At 42.0% G+C, this 23,652-nt stretch overlaps 2 protein-coding genes and 1 long non-coding RNA gene across 4 annotated transcripts in view; 2 read left to right on the top strand and 1 right to left on the bottom strand.

Moving 5' to 3' along the window:
- The window catches only part of DHX29 (DExH-box helicase 29), a 45,268-nt gene extending 42,588 nt beyond the window's left edge, over positions 1-2,680 (top strand). For both annotated transcript variants that reach the window (XM_015085578.3, XM_015085577.3), the window contains exons 26-27: positions 726-822; positions 2,374-2,680. In XM_015085578.3, coding sequence (XP_014941064.1) covers positions 726-822; positions 2,374-2,429 — 153 coding nt within the window. In that variant the 3' untranslated portion in view covers positions 2,430-2,680. The remainder of the gene's footprint in view (positions 1-725; positions 823-2,373) is intronic.
- Positions 654-20,357, bottom strand: LOC113594498 (uncharacterized). The gene is made up of 3 exons (XR_003414870.2): positions 20,148-20,357; positions 16,854-16,920; positions 654-729 (listed from the first exon to the last, which is right to left on the bottom strand). It is a non-coding gene; the product is annotated as an uncharacterized LOC113594498 (long non-coding RNA).
- Positions 20,241-23,053, top strand: CCNO (cyclin O). Its single transcript, XM_027041892.2, has 3 exons — positions 20,241-21,035; positions 21,650-21,835; positions 22,350-23,053. The coding sequence occupies exons 1-3, from the start codon at positions 20,652-20,654 to the stop codon at positions 22,833-22,835; spliced, it is 1,056 nt and encodes a 351-aa protein (XP_026897693.1). The 5' UTR covers positions 20,241-20,651; the 3' UTR covers positions 22,836-23,053.
- Positions 23,054-23,652: the final 599 nt, after the last annotated feature.

The following is a 23,652-nucleotide window of genomic DNA, read 5'->3' as shown; positions in this document are numbered from 1 at the left end:
TTTAAATCTGTTACAATATGTTCAATCTGTTAAATATGAAAATCAACTCTATTGCTATTACAGATGGCATTTTCTACCAGTAAAAATAATTTGCCACATGCTGTGTACTTCAATAGTTTACATGGATTATCCCAAACTTAATACCCTAATAACCTTGTTCATTAACTTCAGTAGTTTCCTTTCTATACATGAGGCACTTAAGTTCAGTGAGAAGTTTATATAACTTTTCTTAGATTAAATGGATTGTTATTGGCAGAGCAAGTATTAGACCTAGAATTATTTGAACCTCAAACTTAAGTTCTAAAAAGACAAAGACAAATTCATAGCTTTTAATGAATATTGTCAAGTTTTCCTCTGGAAAAACTAGACTAATTTCTTCATAACCCCATCAACATTGACCAACTTAAACAAATCTAATACATTCTGCTACTGTATGCCATCATGATTTGAGTAAGACTGGAGAGTAAATTTTAAATACAACTTTAAAAATGTATGCAGTTCCCTCCAAGAGGACAGGGTGGTAGAGGTCATCTGTAATTGGATTGTGCTAATGGCTGCCTAACTCTTTAAATAATTAAATCATTAAATTGTACACTTAACCATTCAGTATATTAAAGTCATGATGTGCTAAAGCAGATCATAAGGTATACAGCCTTACCTTCATTTACTGAAAGACATTCACACTCCAGGGGATTAACTTTGTCCAATCTGTCTTCTCTCAACAGGCCCCTGTAAAAATAGCTGTCATTTTCAAGCAGCTTAGAGTTCTTATTGATTCCGTTTTAAGAAAAAAGCTTGAAAATCCTAAGATGTCCCTTGAAAGTAAGTATTTGATTATAATGTAAGTAGAAAACCATATACTGTTAAATATTGCAATACATTAGAGCACACTGAAGTCTTCAAGTCCATGTGATTAAAAGCTGTTTTAGTAAAATTTATTTTATGGTGAATTCTATCAGACTCATAGACAGTGCTTCATTATTCACAACCTAATTATCCTCTTAAGATTGTTAGTTTACTCCTTCCTCTTTTAAGCTTCACTTCTAAACTGCTGGCCATTTCACAGAAAAAAGGATAATAAAACTGAGCATTGTAAACTTGGATTATAAGGGACTTTCTGTGAGGTTTCCAGCATGTTTTTCTCCACCATTCTCACAAATGCTGAGCTAGTGTATATTTAAAAAGTACAACATCCTTCCAGCAGAAATCTGCAATAGACATGGAAAGTTAGATCACATTTTGATATGTTAAGAGATGTGGGCTCTTTTCTTAGGGATCTTAAAAATACTGTTTCTTTCTAGACCTGTCATTGTTTACCTTGCAGCAAGTTATCTTTTCTTTTTTTTAATGTCATAGTAGCTCCCAAGAATTTCAATGTCAGACCATGGTCCCAGTTATCAGAATTTCCCATTGCAACCACTGAAACTCAGGGCATTCCTTCACTGAAGTGTCTAAAATAAAGAATTGCAGTATTACAGCCCTGATAATTACACCTATGTAAAAAGAGTAGTAAGAAGTTGTTAGGAAGTCACAGTATCAGAGCAACTGGTTAAAAGTAGAAGTATCTGTTAACAAAACCTCCTTAGCAAATAATGTGGCCTCTGTTGCTCTGTTTGTCAAATTAATTGGTGTTTGATACCTTTGTTGTGTAGAGAGATCTGTCACCTACCTATTGACACCTCTTCAAGAGCACTTTGCTGTTAAAGGTAATTGTTTCATGTTTAGTCCAAAGGAAACAAACTATTTCCTTCCTCCTTGCCCATGCTGTGGAGATCCCTACATCTTCTGAGGAACATGGAACAACCAGTAACCCCTGCAGTACATCTCAGCCAGCGCTCCTTCTCTCTCTCAAAATAAATAAACTTTTCAAAAAAACAACAACCATAAGATCTAAGTTTATTTATTTATTTTGAGAGAGAAGGAGAGTGAAGGAGAAAGAATCCCAGGCAGGCTCTGCATTAGGGCAATGCCCAATGCAGGGCTCAAATCCACAAACTGTGAGATCATGACATGAGTTGAAATCAAGACTCAGACACTTAACCGACTGAGTCACCCAGGCGCCCCTTTAAGGAATTTTTAAAGAAACAATTCCTAAAAAAGGACAAATAGTTACATCACATCATCTCTTTGGGCCTTAAGCCTATTTTTTGTCAAAGTAAGGTGTGGAATAATGGTAACAATAATTAATAATATTTGTAGTGCAACAGATTCTGTTATGTGGGCATCTCTTGTTTGAATCTTGTTGAAATTAGTATTGCATTCTACCTTAAAAGAATCTTTTAATCAAGTGTGCCTGTTGGTCACATGTGTATACATTGAGAATTTAGCCAGTGATAAATTTGTTCATGGTTTTTGTTTGTTTGTTTTACTCAGATGACAAGATACTACAGATCATTACAGAATTGATAAAAACAGAGAATAAGAACTGAAACTGAAAGTCATGGTCAACTGCTTTAAAAATTAAGATGAAGATACAGTCATGAAATTATGTGAAAATCGACCATCCCATTAAGTATTTCAGTACTTAAAATGTTGGTACTAGCCATAACTTAAAGGTGGTGGAAAAAAAGCACATACTTTAAACATGTGTAATTTTCTAGTTCCTTTTTAATGATGATTATTTGCATTGTATTTGCCACTACATTTACAATAAATTCTTTGGTATCATCCATGCTTTATACATCCTTATGTGCCTGCCTGTATAGATTCTGTAACTTAGTGTTGTGATTCCCTATGTATACACTCTATCCTCCAGCAGTCCTTCTCATCAGGAGAGTTTAGACCTTCTTGACCCAGAAGAGAAAATGAGCTTCAAAACCAGTTGTAATGTAATGAAATTTCCATGAAAAGGAACAGCTTCAGAAGTCAGTTATTTAATATTTGATAATCAAAGTTAAAACCTAAATAAGTATACAGTATTAATAGATGCTATCTATCCACTAAGCATAAAGATGCAGTGCTAGAGAACAGGCAGGAATGGTTAATGCTACTGTTAACTTTGGGATGGATAGCTTATACCATTTACCTTTTCATACCAATGACCTTGAATCCTTGTTTGCACTCATAAATGGTAAAGTCAGTAAATGTGAGCTAGTACTTGGATATTTTTTAGTGTCTTCAGTTGTTTCACTGAGAATCTTTTGAAACTCCATTTTGATTATGTAGAGGAATTTTCCCTTCATTTCTTATCAGGATTGTGGAAGAACTTCGAATACAGTCCTGTGTAGACCAAATGGCAGGAATTCTATTCCAAATGCTGGACTCTCATAATAGGTACTCAATATTTGTTGATGAGTGAATAAAAGAAGCTGTAACTTTCACTTTATGTGCAGGTGGAAGTAAAAATAAAATTAGAGATTGCTACTAAGTACTGACTTTCTGCCTGCAGTGTGATAAGGAAATTGAGAGCAAGTCAAATATGATTGCAGTTTGGAATCACTAGCTAATGCCATTAATAGAACTGGAGACATCAGAATAAAGAGTTAGTTTGTATGCTGGAGGAGGATCAGTTTATGACCTACGGAGACTGGAGTCCTACAATAGAACTAATGTTTCCCATCACCTGAGTGTGCAAGCTAGTGCCCAAATGTTTTTTAGATATTAACTCATTTAATCCTCACAACAACCATCACAATAGGTAGTTCATTATACCCTTTTTACAAATGAGGAGACTGAGGCACAGGTAAGTGAACTAACTAGCTCCAGATCACACTGATAGTAACTGGGCCAAGAACCATTTAAATTTCTGAAATGTAACCATTATTCCTTTGAAAATGTCAAACAGTAGCATCAGGATTAGGGCCAAAGGGCCCTCACCCATCACTTGGACCCAGGTCACCATCATCTTTCACCTACATCACTGTGGTAATCTTCAAACTAGGCTCTCCCCTTCTTACTCTTCTATAATCCGTTCTCCTCCATAACTTTAAGAATAATCTTTCAATTTTTTTTTTTTATTTTTTAAATTGTAACTCCAGTATAGTTAACATACAGGGTTATTTTAGTTTCAGGTGTACAGTATAGTGATTCAACAGCTCTTTGTATTAGTGCTCATTGTGACAAGTACACTCCTTAATCCCCATCACCTATTTAACCCATTCCCTGACCCACCTGCCTTCTGGTAACCATCAATTTGTTCTCTATAGTTAAGAATGTGTACTGTGATTTGTATCTTTTTCTCTTCTTTTTTTGTTCCTTAAATTTGACATGAGTGAAATCGCATGCTGTTTGTCTTTCTCTGACTTCGTTCACTTAGCATAATACCCCCTAGTTCCATCCATGTTGTCACAAATGACAAGATTTCATTCTTTTATGGCTGAGTAATACTCTGTTGTGTGTGTGTGTGTATACATACACATGACCTACAAATTTCTAAATGATCTGTACCTTACAACTCTCCAACCTCCTTTTCTCCTGTCCCATTTCTCACAGTGCTCCAGCCACACCAGGCTCCTTTTGAATCCAATTGGCCTTTTCAACATTTGCACATGCTCTTCTCTGCTGTAAAGTACTGCTTCTGTTCTTTACCAAACAGAACTTATCCTGCATCATTGCTGTCTCCACAGACCACCCTACTGACTTCCTCACTGACCACTCTTCCTGAAGTACATCTCCCCTTCCAGTTGTTCTTACGACACAATACTTTCCTCAGCATGTAACATCTGCTTTTTGATTTCTCCCACTAGACTATATGCTGCACCATGACGGTGTCACTCATGAATGTATACTCAGTACGATGCCTGGCACATACGTGCATTTAGTAAATGTCTGCCAAATGAATCATTGAGAATGAGGGAAGTGAGAACAAGGAGTCAAATATGACTGCAGCTTCTTATGGAAGTCAAGAAAGATAATTAAGGGTGGCAAGGAAGGACATGGTCACAGGTCCCACAACCACCTACACATTCAAAGACTGACTAGGATGTATGGGACTCAGAGGCTATAGTTGATTCTAGAGAATGGATACACAACAGGTTTAGCAAGGAAAAAAGACATCACATAGACTCTGCCAGAATCTACACAGGCTTCCCGTACATGTTGTGCAGTCTTTCTACCCACAGAAGCCCAGTTGAGACTCAAGAGTCAAAAAGTATTTTTCTGGAGGTGGCTCATGTAGGCACGAAAATCAAAACTGTAACTATCAAAATTCCAGACTCCCAGAAAAAAAGCAAGCATTCAGTGCCCCAAGCAGGCAAAACAGTGTTATCTGAAAAACAAGCAACTTTTCAAAAGCCAAGCTCCCAGGCTCCAGCCAGGAGCCAACTCTGCAGGCAGGCTCTCCTAAAGATAGCAACCTGGGGGCTGCAATGTTAACCCTCCATACACACAAAGCCTAATTTTTAGGGAATGAATACAAACTCAAAGGCTGGGGCACCAAATCAGTACTCTTTACAGATATGAAGAAACAAGGCTAAGAGGTTGAGGAATGAGATATTTTAGGATGGGAAGATCCTCACTGATTTGCAGACCAAACAAATAACCAAGAGAGACTAAGAATAATATTAGTATGAGGGGTGCTTGGCTCACTCAGTGGGTAGAACATGCAACTCTTGAATTCAAGCCTCATGGGCATGGAGACTATTTAAAATTGTGTGTGTGTGTGTGTGTGTGTGTGTGTGTGTGTGTGTGTAATATTAGCATCAGAGAGAACCCAACAAAGAACTAAACAAGATTATCAGGAACAAGTTGGGAAGGCTTTTTGGCTTTCCTCAGCAATGAATGCTTAGGATCTTGAGGAGATGAACAGATAAAGTCGATAGTGGGCATTTTTTGCTTTCAGGTGACCATGAGATCTTAGAATGAAACAGACTGTCTCATTGAATCACTGTCCAAAAATGCTTACATAAAAGCAAACGGCACTAGAAGAGAGGCCATGGACAAGGAAAACGGAGAGGCTGAGGAATTAGAAGTCAGAATCTAATCCTAATTCATTGTGAATAAGTGAAAGGTAAGGAGGGTGATTAAGAAAGAGGATGTCAGAATTTATATATGTATGTATATTTTGAGAAAGTGCATGCATGCATGAGCAAGCGGGAGGTGGGGGCAGAGAAAGAGAGAGAGAGAATATCAAACAGGCTTTGCACTGTCAGTGCAGAGTCCGACACAGGGCTCAATCTCACAATATGATCATGACTTGAGCCAAAGTCAGGAGCAGGATGCTTAACTGAATGAGCCACCCAGGTGTCCCAACAATTTCAGGATTTAAAATTTGAGATGTAATTGTTGCAATAAGTAAACCTAATGCTGGTAGACAACAAAATAGACATGGGTATCACAGAAGATAGGTTCAGAAACAGGATGATCAATATGTTGTTTTAACAGTGTGGACGCAGGAAAAGGATGGAGAAGACTAGGCCAGTGCTATTGTGCTATGGTTGGTGGGAAAGCAGCAAAGTGCCGGACCTTAAATACAGGGCCCTAGAGATACACAGTGGCAGAAAGGAGGCAGAAGGGAGGGAGGGGATCGTATGAGAAAATGGCATTCTCTTCAGGTAAGAAGTTGTTGAATCCTGGTAGTGGTAGAGGAATATTTCAATCTCTTCTCAAGGTACATCAATTCTTACATTCACAAGTAGAACAGTCTTAATTAGAGAAGATTAGCTGGAAGGAAAGGAAACATTAAAGGAAAGCAGATTTCTATTAAAAACTTTTTTCCAGGGGCGCCTGGGTGGCTCAGTTGAACTTCCAACTTCAGCCCAGGTCACAATCTCACGGTATGTGAAGCTGAACCCCACATGGGACTCTCTGCTGGCAGCTCAGAGCCTGGAGCCTGCTTTGGATTCTGTGTCTCCTCCTCTCTCTGTCCCTCCCCTGCTCATGCTCTGTCTCTGTCTCTCAATAGTAAATAAATGTTTAAAAAAAATTTTTTAAGCACTTTTTTCCATTAAAAAATTTTTAGGGGCTCCTGAGTGTCTCAGTTGAGGGTACAAGTTTGGCTCGGGTCATGATCTTGCAGTTTGTGCTTTGAGCCCACTGGGCTCACTGCTATGAGCACAGAGCATGCTTCAGATCCTCTGTGCCCCTCTCTCTGCCCCTCCCCTGTTTGAGCTCTCTCATAAAAAAAACATTGAAAAAAACTGGGGGGGGAGGGGACACCTGGGTGGCTCAGTCGGTTGACGGTCCGATTTCAGCTCAGGTCATGATCTTAAGTGATCTTATTTTTTTAAGGGCTCCTGGGTGGCTGACTTGAGCATACAAGTTTGGCTTGGGTCATTATCTCGTGGTTCATGAATTTGAGCCCCACATCTGGCTGGCTGCGGTCAGTGCAGAGCCTGCTTAAGATCTTCTGTCCTCCTCTCTCTCTGCCTCTTCCCGGCTTGTGCTCTTTCTCAAAAATAAATAAATCTTCAAAAAAATTTTTTCAACTGAACATTATGTGATAAGCACTGAACTAAGAGCTTTATTATATTTTTGTTTAGTCCTGACCACAATCCTAAGGGGAGACGGATAATTTATTTCCAATTTATAGATGAAGAAATTGAGGCTAAGAAGCTAAATTTTCTGAGGTCACTCAGCTAGTGAGGAAAAATGAAAAGACCATTCAAAAATAATCTGAGCAGTATATAGGCATAAGGATAGATGTATAGATCTATGGAACAGTATTGAGAATTCACAAATAAACCCACCCATCTATGGTAAGCTGCTTTTTAAAAAGCGTGCCAAGACCATCAATAAAGAGCAGTCTTTTCAAGAAATGATGCTGGGACAAATGGTTACCCATATGCAAAAGAATCAATTTGGACCCTGATCTTATACCATATTCAAAAAATTAAGTGCATCATAAAGCTAAAAGTAAAAACACTGGTTCTTCAAAGGACACCATCAAGGAAGTAAAAAGTCAACCCATGTAATGCAACAAATTATTTGAAAATCCTAATAAAGGACTTGTATGTAGAATATATAAAGAAATGTTACAACTCAATGGTAAAATAGAACCCAATTAAAAAATGAGCAAACTAGGAATAGAAGGAAATTACCTCAACATCATCAAGGACATAGATGAAAATCCCACAGCTAACATCATACCGATGTTGGTGAAAAACAAAGCTTTTACTCTAAGATCAAGAATGAGCAAGGATACCCACTCTAACCACTTTTATTCAGCATAGTACTGGAAGTACTAGCTAGAACAACCATGCAAAAAAGAGAAATAAAAGGCATTCAAATAAGAAAGGAAGAAGTAAAATTATCTCTATTTGCAGGTGACATATATGTAGAAACCTGTTACCTCTCTCCCTCTCCCTCTCTCTCTCTCTCTCTCTCTCTCTCTCTCACACACACACACACACACACACACAGAGTTAGAACTAATATTCAGCAAATTTGTAGGATCAAAAAAATTAACATCTAAAAATCAGTTGCATTTTTACATACTTAACAAAGAACAGTCAAAAAAATTTAAGAAAACAATCCCATTTGCAATGACATAGAAAATAATGAATTATTTAGGAAGAAGTTTAGCCAAGGAGGCAAAAGACTTGTGTACTAAAACACTGCTGAAATAAATTAAAGATGGCACAAATAAAAGGAAAATAAATGCTTATGGATTGGAAGACTGAGTATTGTTCAAATGTCTATACTACCCAAAGCAATCTACAGATTTAATGCAATCCCTATAAAAGTCCCAATGGTATTTTTTACAGAAATAGAAAAAACAATTCTAGGAGTTCCTGGGTGTCTCAGTTGGTTGAATGTCTGACTCTTGATTTCTGCTCAGGTTGTGGGATCAGGTCCATGTCAGGCTTGTGCTGAGGGTGAGGCCTGCTTAAGATTCATTCTCTCTCTCTCTCTCTCTCTCTCTCTCTCTCTCAGGTCATGATCTCATGGTTTGTGGGTTTGAGCCCCACATCAGGCACTTATAGTGCAGAGCCTGCCTAGGATTCTCTCTCTCCCTCACTCTAACCCTACCTGACTTGCGCTCTTGCTCACTCTCTCTCAAAATAAAAAATTAAAAAAATTATCTGTCTTCCTCTGCTCTTCTACCCTTCTTGCACGCTCTCTCTCTAAAATAAAAAAATAATAGGGGCGCCAGTCCAACTTCGGCTTAGGTAACGATCTCGCAGTTCATGAGGTGGAGCCCCACATGGGGCTCTGTGCTGACAGCTGAGAGCCTAGAGCCTGCTTCCAATTCTGTGTCGTCTTCTCTCTCTGCCCGCCCCCCCATTCATGCTCTGTCTCTCTCAAAAATAAATAAAAGCTAAAAAAAAATTTTTTTAATAAAATAAAAATTAATTTTAAAAAATAAAAATTAATAAAATTAAAAATTAAAAAAACAATTCTAAAATTTATAATGGAACAACAAATGACCCCAAAAGCCACAACAATCTTGAGGAAAAAGAACAAAGCTCAAGGTCTCACACTTCCTGATTTCTAAACATTACAAAGCTACAGTAATCACAACAGCATGGTATTGGGATACCCAAGACAGACATATAAATCAACAGAACAGAATAGAGGGCACAGAAAATAAATCCACACCTACATGGTCAAATGATATTCAAGAAGTGTGCCAAAACCAAACAATGGGGAAAGGACAGTCTCTTCAACACAAGCTACTGGGAAAATTGGATATCCATATGCAAAAGAATGAAACTGCACCCCATCTTACATCATACATAATAACAATCAATTCAAAATGGATTTGGGGCGCCTGGGTGGCTCATACGGTTGAGCGTACGACTTCAGTTCAGGTCATGATCTCACGGTCTGTGAGTTTGAGACCCGTGTCAGGCTCTGTGCTGAATCTCAGAGCCCGGAGCCTGCTTCGGATTCTGTGTCTCCCTCTCTCTCTGCCCCTCCCCTGCTCATGCTCTGTCTCTCTCTGTCTCAAAAATAAATAAAACATTAAAAAAATTTTTTTAAATGGATTAAAGACTTAAACCAAGATCTAAAACTGTAAAGCTCCTACAAGAAACGTAAAGGGAAAGCTTCATAACACTGGTAATGGAAATGGGTTATTGGATAGGCCACTAAAAGCACAGGCAAGAAAAGCAGGTAACATCAAAGTAGAAAGTTTCTGCATGGCAAAGGAAACAATCAAAAGAGATAAAAGGTAATCTATGGTACGGGAGAAAATATTTGCAAGTCATGTATCTGAAAAGGGGTTAATATCCAAAATAAGTACTCCTACAACTCCATAACAACAAAAAAAAAAACCAAAAAAACCCAACAACAAAGAACCCTAAATTATCTGATTTTAAAAATGAGCAAATGACTATGAATAGACTTTTCTCCAAAGAAGATGTAAAATGACCAGTAAGTATATGAAAAGATGACCGATACTGCTAACCATAAGGGAAATGTAAATCAAAACCATAATGAGGTATCACTTCACACCTGTTAGGATGGCTATTTAGAAAATAATCATTGTTAGCAAGGATGTTGGAAGTGCAAACTTTGCACACTGATGGTAGGAAGGTAAAATGGTGCAGTTGCTATGGAAAACAGTATGGAGGTTCCTTAAAAAATTAAAAATAGAAATACCATATGATCTACCATCATTCCCACTTCTGGATATTTATCCAGAAGAACTGGAATCACCATCTTAAAGACATATTTATACTTTCATGTTTACTGCAGCATTATTCACAACAGCCAAGTAGAAACAACCTAAATGTTCAATGACACATGAATGGATAAAGAAAAGGTGGTAAATGCATATCATGGAATATTTTTCAACTTTTAAGAAGAAGGGAATTCTGCAATATGTGACAAAATGAATAAACATAGAGGACATTATGTTAAGTGAAATAAGCCAGTCACAGGACAAATACTGCATGATTCCACATACATGAGGTATCTAAAATAGTCAAACTCACAGAAACAAAATAGAGTGGTGGTTGTCAGGAGCCGGGAAGGAGGAGAAATGCGGAGCTACTATTCAATGGTATAAAGTTTCAACCACACAACATAAAAAAATTCTAGAGATCTGCTATACAACACTAATACCATATGTGTGTACTTAAAATTTATTAAGAGGGTAGATCTCACATGTGTTTTTCACCACAATAAAAAAAACAAAGGATATGAATAGGTTTTTTCCCCACAGAAGATACACAAGTGGCTAAAATTCATGGAAAGATGTTTAAGAGTGTTAATAATTAGAGAAATGCAAATGAAAACCCTAACGAGGTACTTCCTCACCACTACTAATATAACTAAAAAGGCAGACAATATCAAGTGTTGGTAAGAATTTGGAGAAAATGGACCCCTCATACATTGCTGGAGGAATATATAATTGTGCAACCACTTTGGCAAACAGTTCCTCAAAAAGTTAATCAAAGAGTCAATACATGGCTCAGCAGCAATTCCATTTCTAGCTATATACCCCAAAGAAATAAAAACCTATGTCCACAGAAAAAGCTGTACATCACCCAAAGAGCCAAAGCAATCTTGAGAAAGAAGCACAAAGCAGGAGATACCAAGCTGCCAGATTTCAAATTATACTACAAAGCTATAACAGTCAAAACAGTATGGTACTGGCAAGAAAAAAGACACACAGAGATCAATGAAATAGGACAGAGAGCCCACAAGTAAACCCACGTTTAGGAGGTCAAGATGCACTTGGGGCTTCATTGGTTGAGCATCCAACTTCAGCTCAGGTCATGATCTCACAGTTCATGAGTTCGAGCCCCGTGTCAGGCTCTGTGCTGACAGTTCAGAGCCTGGAGCCTGGTTCGGATTCTATGTCTCCTTCACTCTCTGCCCCTCCCTCTCTCCCTCCCTTCATGTCTCTCTCTCTCAAAAATAAACCAACATTTTAAAAAAATGAGAAGGTCAATTAATCTATGAGAAAGGAGACAAGAATATACCATGGGGAAAAGACAGTCTTTTCAGGAAATGGTTTTGGGAAAACTAAATAGCTACATGCACAAGAATGAAAATGGACCACTATCTTACACCATATATGAAAACAAATTCAAAATGGATTAAAGACTTGAATGTAAGATCTGAAACCATAAAACTGCTAGGAAAAAACAAAGGAAATAAACTTTCTGCCATTGGTCTTAGCAATAATTTTTTGACCAGTCTCCTGAGGAAAGGGAAACAAAAGCTAAAATAAAGAAATGAGGTTATATCAAATGAAAAATCTTTTGGACAGTGAAAGAAACCAGTAACACAACAAAAAGGCAGCCTACTAAATGGGAAAAGATATTTTCCAATCATACATCTGATAAGGGGTTAATATCCAAACTATCCAACCAACCATTATAAAATGGGCAGCAGGGGCACCTGGGAGGCTCAGTCAGTTGACCATCCCACTTCAGCTCCAGTCATGATCTCGCAGTTTGTGAGTTCAAACCCTGTGTTGGGCTCTGGACTGACAGCTCAGAGCCTGGAGCCTGCTTCAGATTCTGTGTCTCCCTCTCTCTCTGCCTCTCCCCAACTTGTGCTCTCTCTCTCTCAAAAATAAATCAACATTAAAAAAAAAAATGTAAAGAAATGAATGTTACAGGAATGTATTCTCCAGAATACGGGAGAATTATGTTATAGTCTAGAATGCAATTCTAAAATACAATCTAGAATGCACAATGTCTGGAACAAATCAGATGCTTCCTAAGCAGTTCACACATATATGCCTCTAAGCTGAAACAGAAATAGCAGATATGGTAATAATACAGAAATGTGGGTCATAATGCTGAGGAACATTGAGCATCTGTCAGTCTCTCCAAAGTACTAGGAAACACTGCTCCTGAAGGATACAACTTTAACATCCAGACTTGCCACATGGGAAGAAAATAAATTCAGCCACTCTACCCATTCATTTCAAACCCACATAGCTAAACACACTTAGAGAGTGGAGCCTGCCTCTCAACAGGGCACCTAACTTCCAACAGGGCAACCGAACTTGCTACTTGCTGAAAGCTTTTGTTAACTGCAGACCCTTGGTGGCTTTTCTCATAAATTCTAAGAAATATGTGACAAGGCAGCCCTCAACAGCTGCTCTGTTTTGATCTGCACCCTGTGATTTGACATTCAAGTAGCTGCATTACATATCATGTCCTTCAGCCTTCCCCTTTGTTGTTCTTCAATAGGACCAGCTTTGCTTTCCATTTAGGACAAAGGGTTATTTTACCACAGTCTAAAGATACTAATTGCTGCCCTCTTTGTTGTCTGTGTGGTAGGGAAAGAAAAGACACGATAGATCTTCCCTATTTAACAGAGGAGCCTGAGGTTATTTTAACATAGGATGCCCCACTGGACATTAAAAAGAACTTTCTGCAACCCGCAGCCTCATCATTTAAAATAATAAAAGTAACAATAATAAGCACAGAGATGTACTAGCTTTATCTTTCATGTGGTTGGGAAAAATTCACTGTGTACAGTGAGCCTACTTCAAATTCACGTCTTTGCCAATCACCTTGAGATAACTACTTCAGGAGAATTTAACTATCCTTATCTAAACATTTGTAGGATTCCCTCCCCACCAGAAAACACTGCTCCCCAAACAAGGACATATCAACTGAACCGATATTTTGAGAAATCTCACTTAGGGAATGGATTTGCGCAACATTAAAAGAAAAAGACATTTTCACTTGTGAACACAAGCAGCACATGAGCATTGCTTTCCAAAAGGCATCCCTCACCATCTAACTGAAAATACTCCCCATTTACTCTCCAGGGCAGCACACTCAAATTGCTGCACAGACTTACTACGTGTGAGAGAGAGAGAGAGAGACAGAGAGAGAGAGACACAAAGCAAGAGCTGGGGACAGGCAGAGAGGGAGGGAAAGAGAATCCCAAGCAGACTCCGTGCTGTCAGTGGAGAGCCCAACACAGGGCTCCTATGACCTGAGCCCACTCGAGAGTCAGACGCTTAACCGACTGAGCCACCCAAGCACCCCTGGTATCGTTTACATTTTGTTCACAGTTTTACTTTCAGCCTCTCCCCTCCCCATTCTGTGCAAGCAGAGGCCTTGTGTATCCTATCCACTGCTGCAAACCTAGAGCAGTGCCCAGTACTTAGTAGGCACTTGTTAAATATTGGCTGTGAAATGGCAGAGACAGACAACCACAGTATGTAGGTACAGTGATATTCTAGTAACAGATCTTTTTTTAAAGATCCTTTATTGGTTTGTCTTGGATCTACTAATTAATTTAAAATGCATGTTCACACCAAGAATGGAAGGTGGAAAGAAAGCTGAACATTTAAACAACCTATCAGTCACTGCTAAGGTACAAACCCACCCGTTTTTTTCCCCTCACTCTTCAGGTCAGCTTCCTTTATGAGACCATCTCTTCACTCTGAGCAAGGCTGCCAGATAACCAAATTTGTCCTCTTCCGACAATTTAAACTTGTTTATTCAGCACCAGTGCTCTCTGTGAGAAACTAAGTCAACTGTCACTTTCTCATGTCATCACCTGCTAAGAGGTGGCTGGTTCACAGAAATCAGATACAGTCTGTGGTCATCACACTCCAAATGGCTTCACACTTCTCTTAGCCTTGAAGCCTTGCTTCTTTTTCCCTAGCTCAACTTGTGCCTCCTGGCACATGCTTGGGGTAGGGAACTCCGCCTGCCTTGCTAAACTGCACCACAGAGCCTCCAGGTTTATCACAAAAAGGTCCAACCAGCTCTGACCCGCTGGGCTCCTCCATCTTTTGTGGACTCTGTTCCCTCAGTTTTACTCTTCTTTCTAAGCAGTGGCCCAAGGGTGGACTCAAAGCCTTTTCTTGGTTCTCGCTTAGCATTTAACGAACATAGAAGAGCATAAGGATGAATGTCCAGGCTAGAATCACAGACTTGGGTTTAAATCCTAGTTTTCTGCTTACTAGCTGTGTATCTTCAAGCAAGCACCTGATCCTCTCTAAAAATTCTCTCATTTGCAGAATTGGTAAAATAATTGTACCTCTTTCGTACGGTTGAAGTGATGGTTAAATGCTACAATAAATAAAAGTGCAACATAACAAGACCTAAGAAGTCACTGAATGCTGGCATTAACAAGGTCCTATGTGATCTGGCCCCATGACCTCTCCCACCTCATCTGCTGCTCTCCTTTTCACTCCTACTCCAGCTACACTGGTGTCCTTGCTGTTCCTCCACATGGCAGACCTGCTCATGCCTTGGGGCCCCTGCATCACTATTTTCTCTGGCTAGGATGCTACCCCCTCAGATGTCCACATGGCCAACTCCCCCATTTCCTAGAGTTCTCTGCCCAAATTTTTCCAGTGAATTTTATCTAACTAATGTATTAAATAACGCAATCTAGCTGTGGCACTTCCCATGTGCCAGTCCCTGTATTGCTTGTCTCTCCGGGCACTTCCATCCCCATAAACTCCATGAAGACCGGGATATTTGTCTGTTCCGTTCACTGATATATAATCCAACTTCCCAAAGAACAGTTTCACTTATGAAGTTACAAAACTTTGCTCCCGGAGTACACAGGCCCTGTTCTACTCTATCCACTCTTTCTATGTCCACATATAATAGTGATCACCATTTTTCAGGACTAACCTGGGTTCCCTGTTTTCTAACTTCCAGACCACATGCATATGAAAAATGCTATTTTTGAAACAGATTACACATAAATATAGTTCAAAATTCAAAAGATCATGACAGTGTATAGCAGGAAGACCCTCTCTCTCTTATTTCTGTCTCCCAGGATTTCTTCCCAAAGGCAATCAATGTTACCAGTTTCTTGTGTATCTTTCCAGAGAGATTCTATGCATATATAAAGATATATGTAGATATTCTCCTTTTTTTTTACACAAGTGACAATGTATTTGACATACTGCTCTGTACCTTGCTTTATTTAACACTGTATTTTGAAAATCCTTCTACATCAGTCCATAACCATCTACCTCATTCTTTTTTTTTTTTTTTTTAAAGTAGGCTCTACAACAAGGAGCCCAACTTGGGGCTTGAACTTACCATCCTGAGATCAAGACCCGGGCTGAGATCAAGAGGTGGATGCTTAACCAACTGAGTCACCCTGGTGCCCCCTGCCTCATTCTTTTTAACAGCTGCATAATATTTTGTGTTTTAGATGTCCCTTATTGAACACAATCAACGTTTTGCTTTTAACAAGGATATTGTGATAAACACCTTTTTATAAAGTAATTTTGCACTGATGCAGAATAATTATCAAGGAGTGGAAATGCAGAGTTAAAGATTATGTACATTTTAAATCTTTACAGATCTTGCCAAATTGTCTTCCAAAATGGCTGTACCAATTTACACTCTCACCAAAAACATGAGGTCTATTTCCCTAAATCCTCTTACCAAACGTTTGAACTTTTATCAATCAGATTATGTACAATATAGTATCTCATGATGGATTTAGCTTGCATTTTTCTTGTTATGAGTGAATCATGGAGGACTGTTCCCTCCTGACACCTTGGATCTACATGGGCAATTCTACCATCTAAAGGGAAAGGACCAAAGAGAGCATCAGGCTATCACAGTCTGAAGAAAAGCTTTCAAGGCCCACTGAAGCAAGTCACTTAGTCTCCCGTATTTCAAAAGAGCTGGGGCCTGAAGTGGCCCCAAACAGAATGCTACTTTGCTTACTACTCTTTTACTTCTTCTCAATGTCCAATTATTATCATATATGTAGGTATATCAGCAAAATTATGGCAGTTATTATTTTCTTCAGCCACATTGGATACCAGAAATTCACTTCTGACTTCAAGTATCCTAAACACTTTCCAATTTGTGCACTTAACTACATTAATAGAAAACAGTCTTTAGTAAATTTAATTTTTAGTGACCAATATAAATTTTAGTGACTTAAAATCAAAAGTGAGCTCAAGGATCTTGAGGTGCTAACAAAATAGTTCACATATCTGGTACCAACCCCAACCCACCTACTCTGTTTGCTAAACAAGGTATTGTTAGTAAATGCATTCCTCCTACCTCAATCACTGTCCAAGCCCTGGGGCAGGATGAGGTGGGGGTTTTTCATTGAAGATGAAGTGCCAAACTGGAAAAAAACAACACAAGGTAACTTTAGTTCTATTATATTAATACTCTCTTGCGGGTTCCAAAAACCACACCTGAAAATAAGCAGGGTCAAATCATGGTTAATCAACCTTCATTATAAAAGCCTGGGCTTAATTAGGTCCTACATCTTTTTTTTGTTTGTTTAATGTTTGTTTATTCATCTTGAGATAGAGGTGAGAGAGAATCTCGAGCAGGCTCCACATTGTCAGCACGGAGCCCAATGTGGGGCTTGAACCCATGAGCTGTGAGATCCTGACTTAAGCCAAAATCTAGAGTAGGACACTTAACTGAGTCACCCATGTGCCCCTAGGTTCTACGTCTTTAAAGTATTTTAGATCTACCTAGTGCCTTTAAGGTGCATTGCACCCAGGTCTCAAATTAGAAAAGAGAAATTAATTTTAAAGACTCCTCATAAGAAAAATAAAAAGCCCTTAACTTGGATCATATTGTTCATACCACAAATACTGCATCTAAATGGCCTCCAGTCTTTTTCCCTACAATCCATTTTCCACACATCAGCCAGAATAATCTTTTAAAACAAAAGACAGATTTTCTCTCTTTGGATTAAGACCTCTTCAGTGGCTTCAGGTAAAGTCTTTAGCATTTAATGTACCTTCAAGACACTGCATGACCTTGCTGTTGAAACAGTATCATGCTGATTATGGAACAGGGAGCCAGGCTGAGTATGAATCCTTGTTCTACCCTTTACTATCTGTGGGACCTTGGCCGAATTAATTTTCCTCTTACTCCTCAATTTTCTTAACTATAAAATGAGGACAATAATAGAATCTATCTCATAGAGTTGTGAAGATTAAATACTATAATAATATTCATATGGATCATAACACAGTACCAGACATACAAGTTTTGGGTCAGTATTAAAGATTATCTCACTTTTTCTCTCCCTTACAACTCTGTGTTCCAGCCATTCCTTATCAGGTAGACCCTAGAATGTTACAAGAGCCATAATTTCAGACCTTCCAACATCCTATTCCTTTTTGTGGGGAATTGTCACCCAAATCCCTCTTCTCTTCTTTCAAGCCCCCCACCTTCTGTCTTAGCTTAACTATCACTTGCATGGGAAGCCTTTCCAGACCAGGTCAATTAGCTCTACCATGGGCTCCATGATACCCAGATGGGGCTGCCAGATGTTATAAGGCCCAGTTAAATTTGAATCTCAGATAAACAATAACTTTCAGTTTAAGTATGACCCACAAAATATCTGGATATCAGATAAATAACAATCTGTCAGTATAAACGTGTCCCATGCAATATTTGAAACAGACTCATGCTAAAATTTATCTGACACTTCATTTTAACTGGGTGTCCTGTATTTTATTTGTCAAGCCTACACCCAGGAGATCCTCTATCACAATAATTTTTGAAATGTGACAAGTGTTCTTTGTTTCTCCCACTAGAGTGCCAGCTCTGTGCCGGAAGGACCCCGGAAACTTTTTTCTTAAGTAATATCTACACCCAACTTGGGGCTCAACTTGAGATTATGAATTGCATGCTCCACCAACTGAGCCAGCCAGGCACCCCAGGACTCATGAAGCCCTCATAGCTGTCTTAGACCTGGCATCGCAGGCAGTCCACAAATACCAAGGAATATATCACCCATCAGTACAAAGCTCAGGTACTGCCTGTTGGGAGTTAACTACAGACACTAGCCTCACATCCACAGGTGGATAAAATGACCCTTCTGCTTTTTCACAATATCTCCAGGGTGATATTGACCTCCCAATGAAGGCTTTAAGGTGACCCCCCTACTTCATGTTCAAAAAGGACTTTGAGTTTTCACTTATTTCACTTGACTCTCAAGCCAAGTATTAACAACCACATTTAACAAATGAGGAAACAGAGGCTCAGAGAATGTAAACAGCTAGCCCAGGATGACCAATAAATGGGAACAACAATATTGACCCTAGAAGTTGACTTTGTGCTCCTTCCACTGTACCAAATGGCCATCTGGACTAATGAGAAGGCTCAGAATTCCTAGGTCCTTCCTCCTCATCCAGAAAGCTTATCAAGGAAAAACTCTGACATCTGAGCCCTCTCCACAGATTTAACTGCTCCTCCCTTAATGGTTCCCCAGCAAAAGCTTGAGAGAAGACAACAAGTCCTAGCACCTGTATCTTGAAAGAGCGGTGACTCTTACCTCATCTCTCAAGTTACAAATGACACTGTTTAGGTCTATAACTAAAGACCTTGCTCAGAGTTACAGGGAAATAGGAGTAAAACTTACCAGAACCCCAAATCTGTCTCTTTTCTCTTTCCTGCATCTCTACGAGTCAACACCCCCACATGCAACTAAATTTCTAGGGACAGGGATTTAAATTTGATTATACACATTTCTCTGCTTTCTTCTGACATGAGGTGGGAATGGCTCAACCTGCTCTTGCCTTACCTAGCAACCTCACTTCTTGGAGTTCTTCTGGAAAGTTCATCAAACTGAGGGTTGTGGGTTTTCTGCCACTGAAAAATGCCTACAAGGCTGACTAGATGCTACTTGTGCCCCTTTTCCTCAGGATACGAGCCCCTTAGGAAGGTTCTCTCAGGCAGAAGACTCCAACTTCTACCAGGACAGGAAGCTAGGAACCAAACCAGCAGTGCCCTGAGGAAACTGCCGCATCCAGTCTAGTCTTTCCTGCCTGGGCACTCCGCTTCTGGTTCCAGCTTTATTTTTTTGAGCTTCTGAAGGAGCAAAAACGGAGAGCAGGGAATAATCAAGAAGGATTGAGCTGCCCCGGGGAGCGGGTTAGAAGCTAATGACATAAAACAGAAAAGGCCGTCAGCAATTCGATCAAGCTAGCAATGCAACCCTCCAACCATGTTATGTTCGTAACAGCTCCAGTTTACTTGGTTTGGGGTGGCAAGGGCGGAGCAAATGTTATATGACTGCAAATCGGCAATCGGAGGTTTGCGGGGCACTTTTTCTGGTTGATTTCAGCACTATTGCCTGCCTGGCTGGCTGGAGTAGCTCCCAGATACGTAGCGCAGAGGAACTTGCGGAGGCTCTGCTCCCCGAGAGCGGCGCAAAGAGGGATACCCGGGTCCTGGGGTCCCGCCTAAAAAAAAAAAAATTACAAACGCAGTCGAATTAGAATTACTGCTTGTATGGGTTACTAAGAAAACTCCTGTGCTGACAGGATTCTAGTTGGAGCCTTCGTTTGGAGTTCGGAAGCTAACTTTTGCAAAATTACCAACCTGGATTAGAGGCTGCGTAGAAAGCGCTAGCACGTACGAGATTATCCGGACCAGGACTCGGCGACAGCCGCGGAATCTTTTTCCCGGAGCAATTGAGCCCCTGGGCGGTACTCGGCGCCCTCTCGGCCAGGCCACCGCCCCACCCCACCCTTGGAGGCGCGCACTGCTCCAGCTGCTAACCTGGGTTACCTGGGTAACGCAGGACGCGCGGAGCTAGCAACTCCCCGCGGGTGCGCTCATACTCGAGTAGCTCCTCCTCTCCCTTGCGGGCTGCGCAAGCCGGACGCTGCCAGCCGCTCGCTCCGAAGCGGTTCTTTAGCCGGGAAAACTGGGCCTCGTGCCGCTCAGTAATCAGCCAGTGAGAAGCCGGGGGTGTGGTAGAGGGCAGAAGCCCGCCGAGTACTTAGGGCCTCGCCGCCGATTTCGCCAGCCTATTTCGCACTTTCTTGAGGGCCTTCGGTTCCCCGCAGGTGGGGAATCACCGAGCGGCCACCAGACTGCATAATGGTGACCCCCTGCCCCACGAGTCTCGTGAGCCCCGCCGCCCGGGCTAGGAGGCGGGACGACCAGAACCTCCGCGCCCCGGTGAAGAAGAACAGGCGCCCACGTCTCCGGAGGAAGCAGCCGCTGCAGCCACTGAGCCCGTGCCCACTCCCCGGAGACTCCGGTGTTTGCGACGTGTTCGAGTCCCCCAGCTCCGGATCTGATGGTGCAGACAGTCCAGCAGCTTCCGCGGCGCTAGGCTGCAGCCCCCTACCTGCTCCTGCCCAGCAGTTGGAGCAGCTAGATCTACAGACCTTCCGTGACTACGGTCAGAGCTGCTACGTCTTCCGCAAGGCGAGGGAGAGCCACTTCCACCCGCGGGAGTCGCTGGCGCGGCAGCCACAAGTGAGGCGCTGGTAGAGCGAGCTCCCCACCGCCTCTCCTCTTGCTCTTCTTCTGCTGTTTGCTCTCCGCAGCGCCCCCGCCCGCGCTCACGGAGGTTCTCAGTCCAAGCGGGAAGGGGCTTTGGAGGACCGGGCCACCGTCCTCATTTTACAAATGGAGAAGAGTGGGGCCTAGATGGCTTAAGTGACTTGTCCGAAGTTTCCATACTGGTTAGCGGGGACACGGTAGAATGCAGACGAGTCAAGAAAGTTTCTAGGCTCGAGTAAGGACTCCTCCCGACCCCGGGCAAGCTATTTAACAATTCTGAGCTTGTTTCTTAATCTGAATAGTAGGGGCCCCTTCCTCTCACTGAATTGATCTGAGGATTACACAAGGTAATGTGTATACACACACGGCCCGAGGGCCAGGTACGAATGTGAGCATTCCGGCCCCTTGCCCGTCCATTGCTCTCTGCGCAGCAGCGCTGCCCAGTTTTTCCCCAGTTACCAGCGCATTTACGTTTCTCCTTTGTGCCTTCCTCCAGGGAAGCTCCCTAGGTTTTTTTGGCTGGTCCCTGACGCAGACCTTCTTTGCGCTAGGCTCAGCCGGTCCTCCCCCCACCTCCCTCCCGGCAGGTAACGGCGGAATCCCGCTGTAAGCTGCTTAGCTGGCTGATCCCCGTGCATCGCCAATTCCGTCTCTCCTTCGAATCGCTGTGCCTGGCGGTGAACACTCTGGACCGCTTTCTTACCACCACCCCTGTGGCTGCAGACTGCTTCCAGCTGCTGGGGGTCACGTCCCTGCTCATCGCTTGCAAACAGGTACTTGCACACGGGGTCTTAGGGGACTGCCAAACTCTTGGCCACTCTCTGGTCACCACCCTGCTTTCCAAGTGCACACGACTTAGTGCTGGGCTTTCTGAATTAATTTTGTTATACATTTCCAAACGTATGCACCCCACAGCTTTAACTTGACAGTTTTCCCCCACCCCCAACCAACAGTCCTTTCACCCGGCCCCCAAAGAAATAGGCTTAAGTCAGTCCCAAGAGTAAGTCCCAACAGCTCTTGGTAGCCTTGTTATTCTAGGCCCCCCGGGGGGAAAAGTCTTTAAAACTTCTCAAATCTTTTTTTAGCTGGGCTACTGTCCAGTTAAACTACGCTGGAACTATACCCCAGGTGATTAAAGGGGAAGTAACGCAGAGGCGACGGCCCAGCTATCTCGCTGGAAGGGATGGGGGACAGAGGGAGAGCTGGTTTTCTCCGGGATTTCATACGGGGGTGGGCGTCCGGCCCTGGATGCTGCTTTGCGGGGTCTGAACGCCCCTGTATTAACAGGTGGAGGTGCACCCGCCACGCGTGAAGCAGCTCCTGGCCCTGTGCTGCGGTGCCTTCTCCCGGCAGCAACTCTGCAACCTCGAGTGCATCGTGCTGCACAAACTGCACTTCAGCCTCGGCGCACCAACCATCAGCTTCTTCTTGGAGCATTTCACTCACGCCCGCGTGGAGGCTGGGCAGGCTGAAGTCTCCGAAGCCCTGGAGGCACAAGCCTTGGCCCGCGGCGTGGCGGAACTGAGCCTGGCCGACTATGCCTTCACCAGCTATACTCCCTCCCTGCTGGCCATCTGTTGTCTGGCGCTGGCCGACCGTATGCTCCAGCTCCCGCGCCCGGTGGACTTGCGCCTAGGCGGGCACCCTGAGGCCGCACTGCAGGACTGCCTGAGCAAGCTGCAGCTACTGGTGGCCATAAACGAAACCTCCCTGACTCACATGCTGCCCTTCCAGATATGCGAGAAGTGCAGCCTGTCCCCGAAATTGAAATGAAAGAGACCTTGGGTTTCCTTTTTTATCCTAGCCCAGCTGGTGGACCTCTCCCATTGCTTTGAAGGAGTACAGTTTTGGCCCACAGAGGGGTTCAGGGCTCCTACTTGATCATGAGGTCATCCTGCAGGTTGCAAATAGTGTAGCATCTCCTTGTTTATTTATTTTCCTAAGAGCACATGAGAGACCCGAGTTTTTCCCCAATAAAAAGACTATCTGTGTTGGTTTGTCTGAATGCTAGGATTGCCCGTGTTATCTCAAGGGAAGGAAGGTGAAAGCAGTTGGGGAATAGAGGCTGTCCTTAAAGATGGAAGGGTCCTGCCTCCCTTCAGTCCACTCTGTAGCTAGCATACCTATGTGGGAACACCAGGTCTGAGCGTCCCTTATAGGCCTGTATCCTGTGACCCTCTCATCAGGCTGAGGACTTCTCATTCCCAGAGGTCCAAAGGGAAGGTGGGATGTGAACTTGAATAGAACCCACAGCAGGCCATGCTGTCTGGAGGGGCTGGGGTGCAGAGGATGCCCAGCTGGCAAGCTTTGGTGACTATACATGCCCATGAACTAGGGTAAAGCAAGAGCTACCCTGGCAACTAACAGATGTTGGGAATGAAGGCATTGCAGGCAGTTGTGACCACTATAAATACGGCCCATTTACCCTGCAATCACTTGGTTCAACAGTTCACATATGTCTTACATCTGCTGCATGTGAGCCCAGGATAACAATGACATAGTAATCATGGCTATCATTCAGTGCTTAAATGGACCAGGCCCTGTGTTCAGCATTCATTATTTTAATCCTCCAATACTATGAGGCTGAGTT

This window comes from Acinonyx jubatus, chromosome A1 (genome assembly GCF_027475565.1).
Source record: "Acinonyx jubatus isolate Ajub_Pintada_27869175 chromosome A1, VMU_Ajub_asm_v1.0, whole genome shotgun sequence".
NCBI lineage: Eukaryota > Metazoa > Chordata > Mammalia > Carnivora > Felidae > Acinonyx > Acinonyx jubatus.
This window is presented reverse-complemented; position numbering and strand designations above follow the sequence as displayed.

Bases quoted from the DNA above. Each gene is read 5' to 3' on its own strand.
- CCNO (XM_027041892.2), top strand. From the start codon at position 20,652: ATGGTGACCCCCTGCCCCACGAGTCTCGTGAGCCCCGCCGCCCGGGCT. The intron at 21,036-21,649 runs GTGAGGCGCTGG...CCCTCCCGGCAG, and splicing joins CGCTGGCGCGGCAGCCACAA to GTAACGGCGGAATCCCGCTG. The intron at 21,836-22,349 runs GTACTTGCACAC...CTGTATTAACAG, and splicing joins TGCTCATCGCTTGCAAACAG to GTGGAGGTGCACCCGCCACG.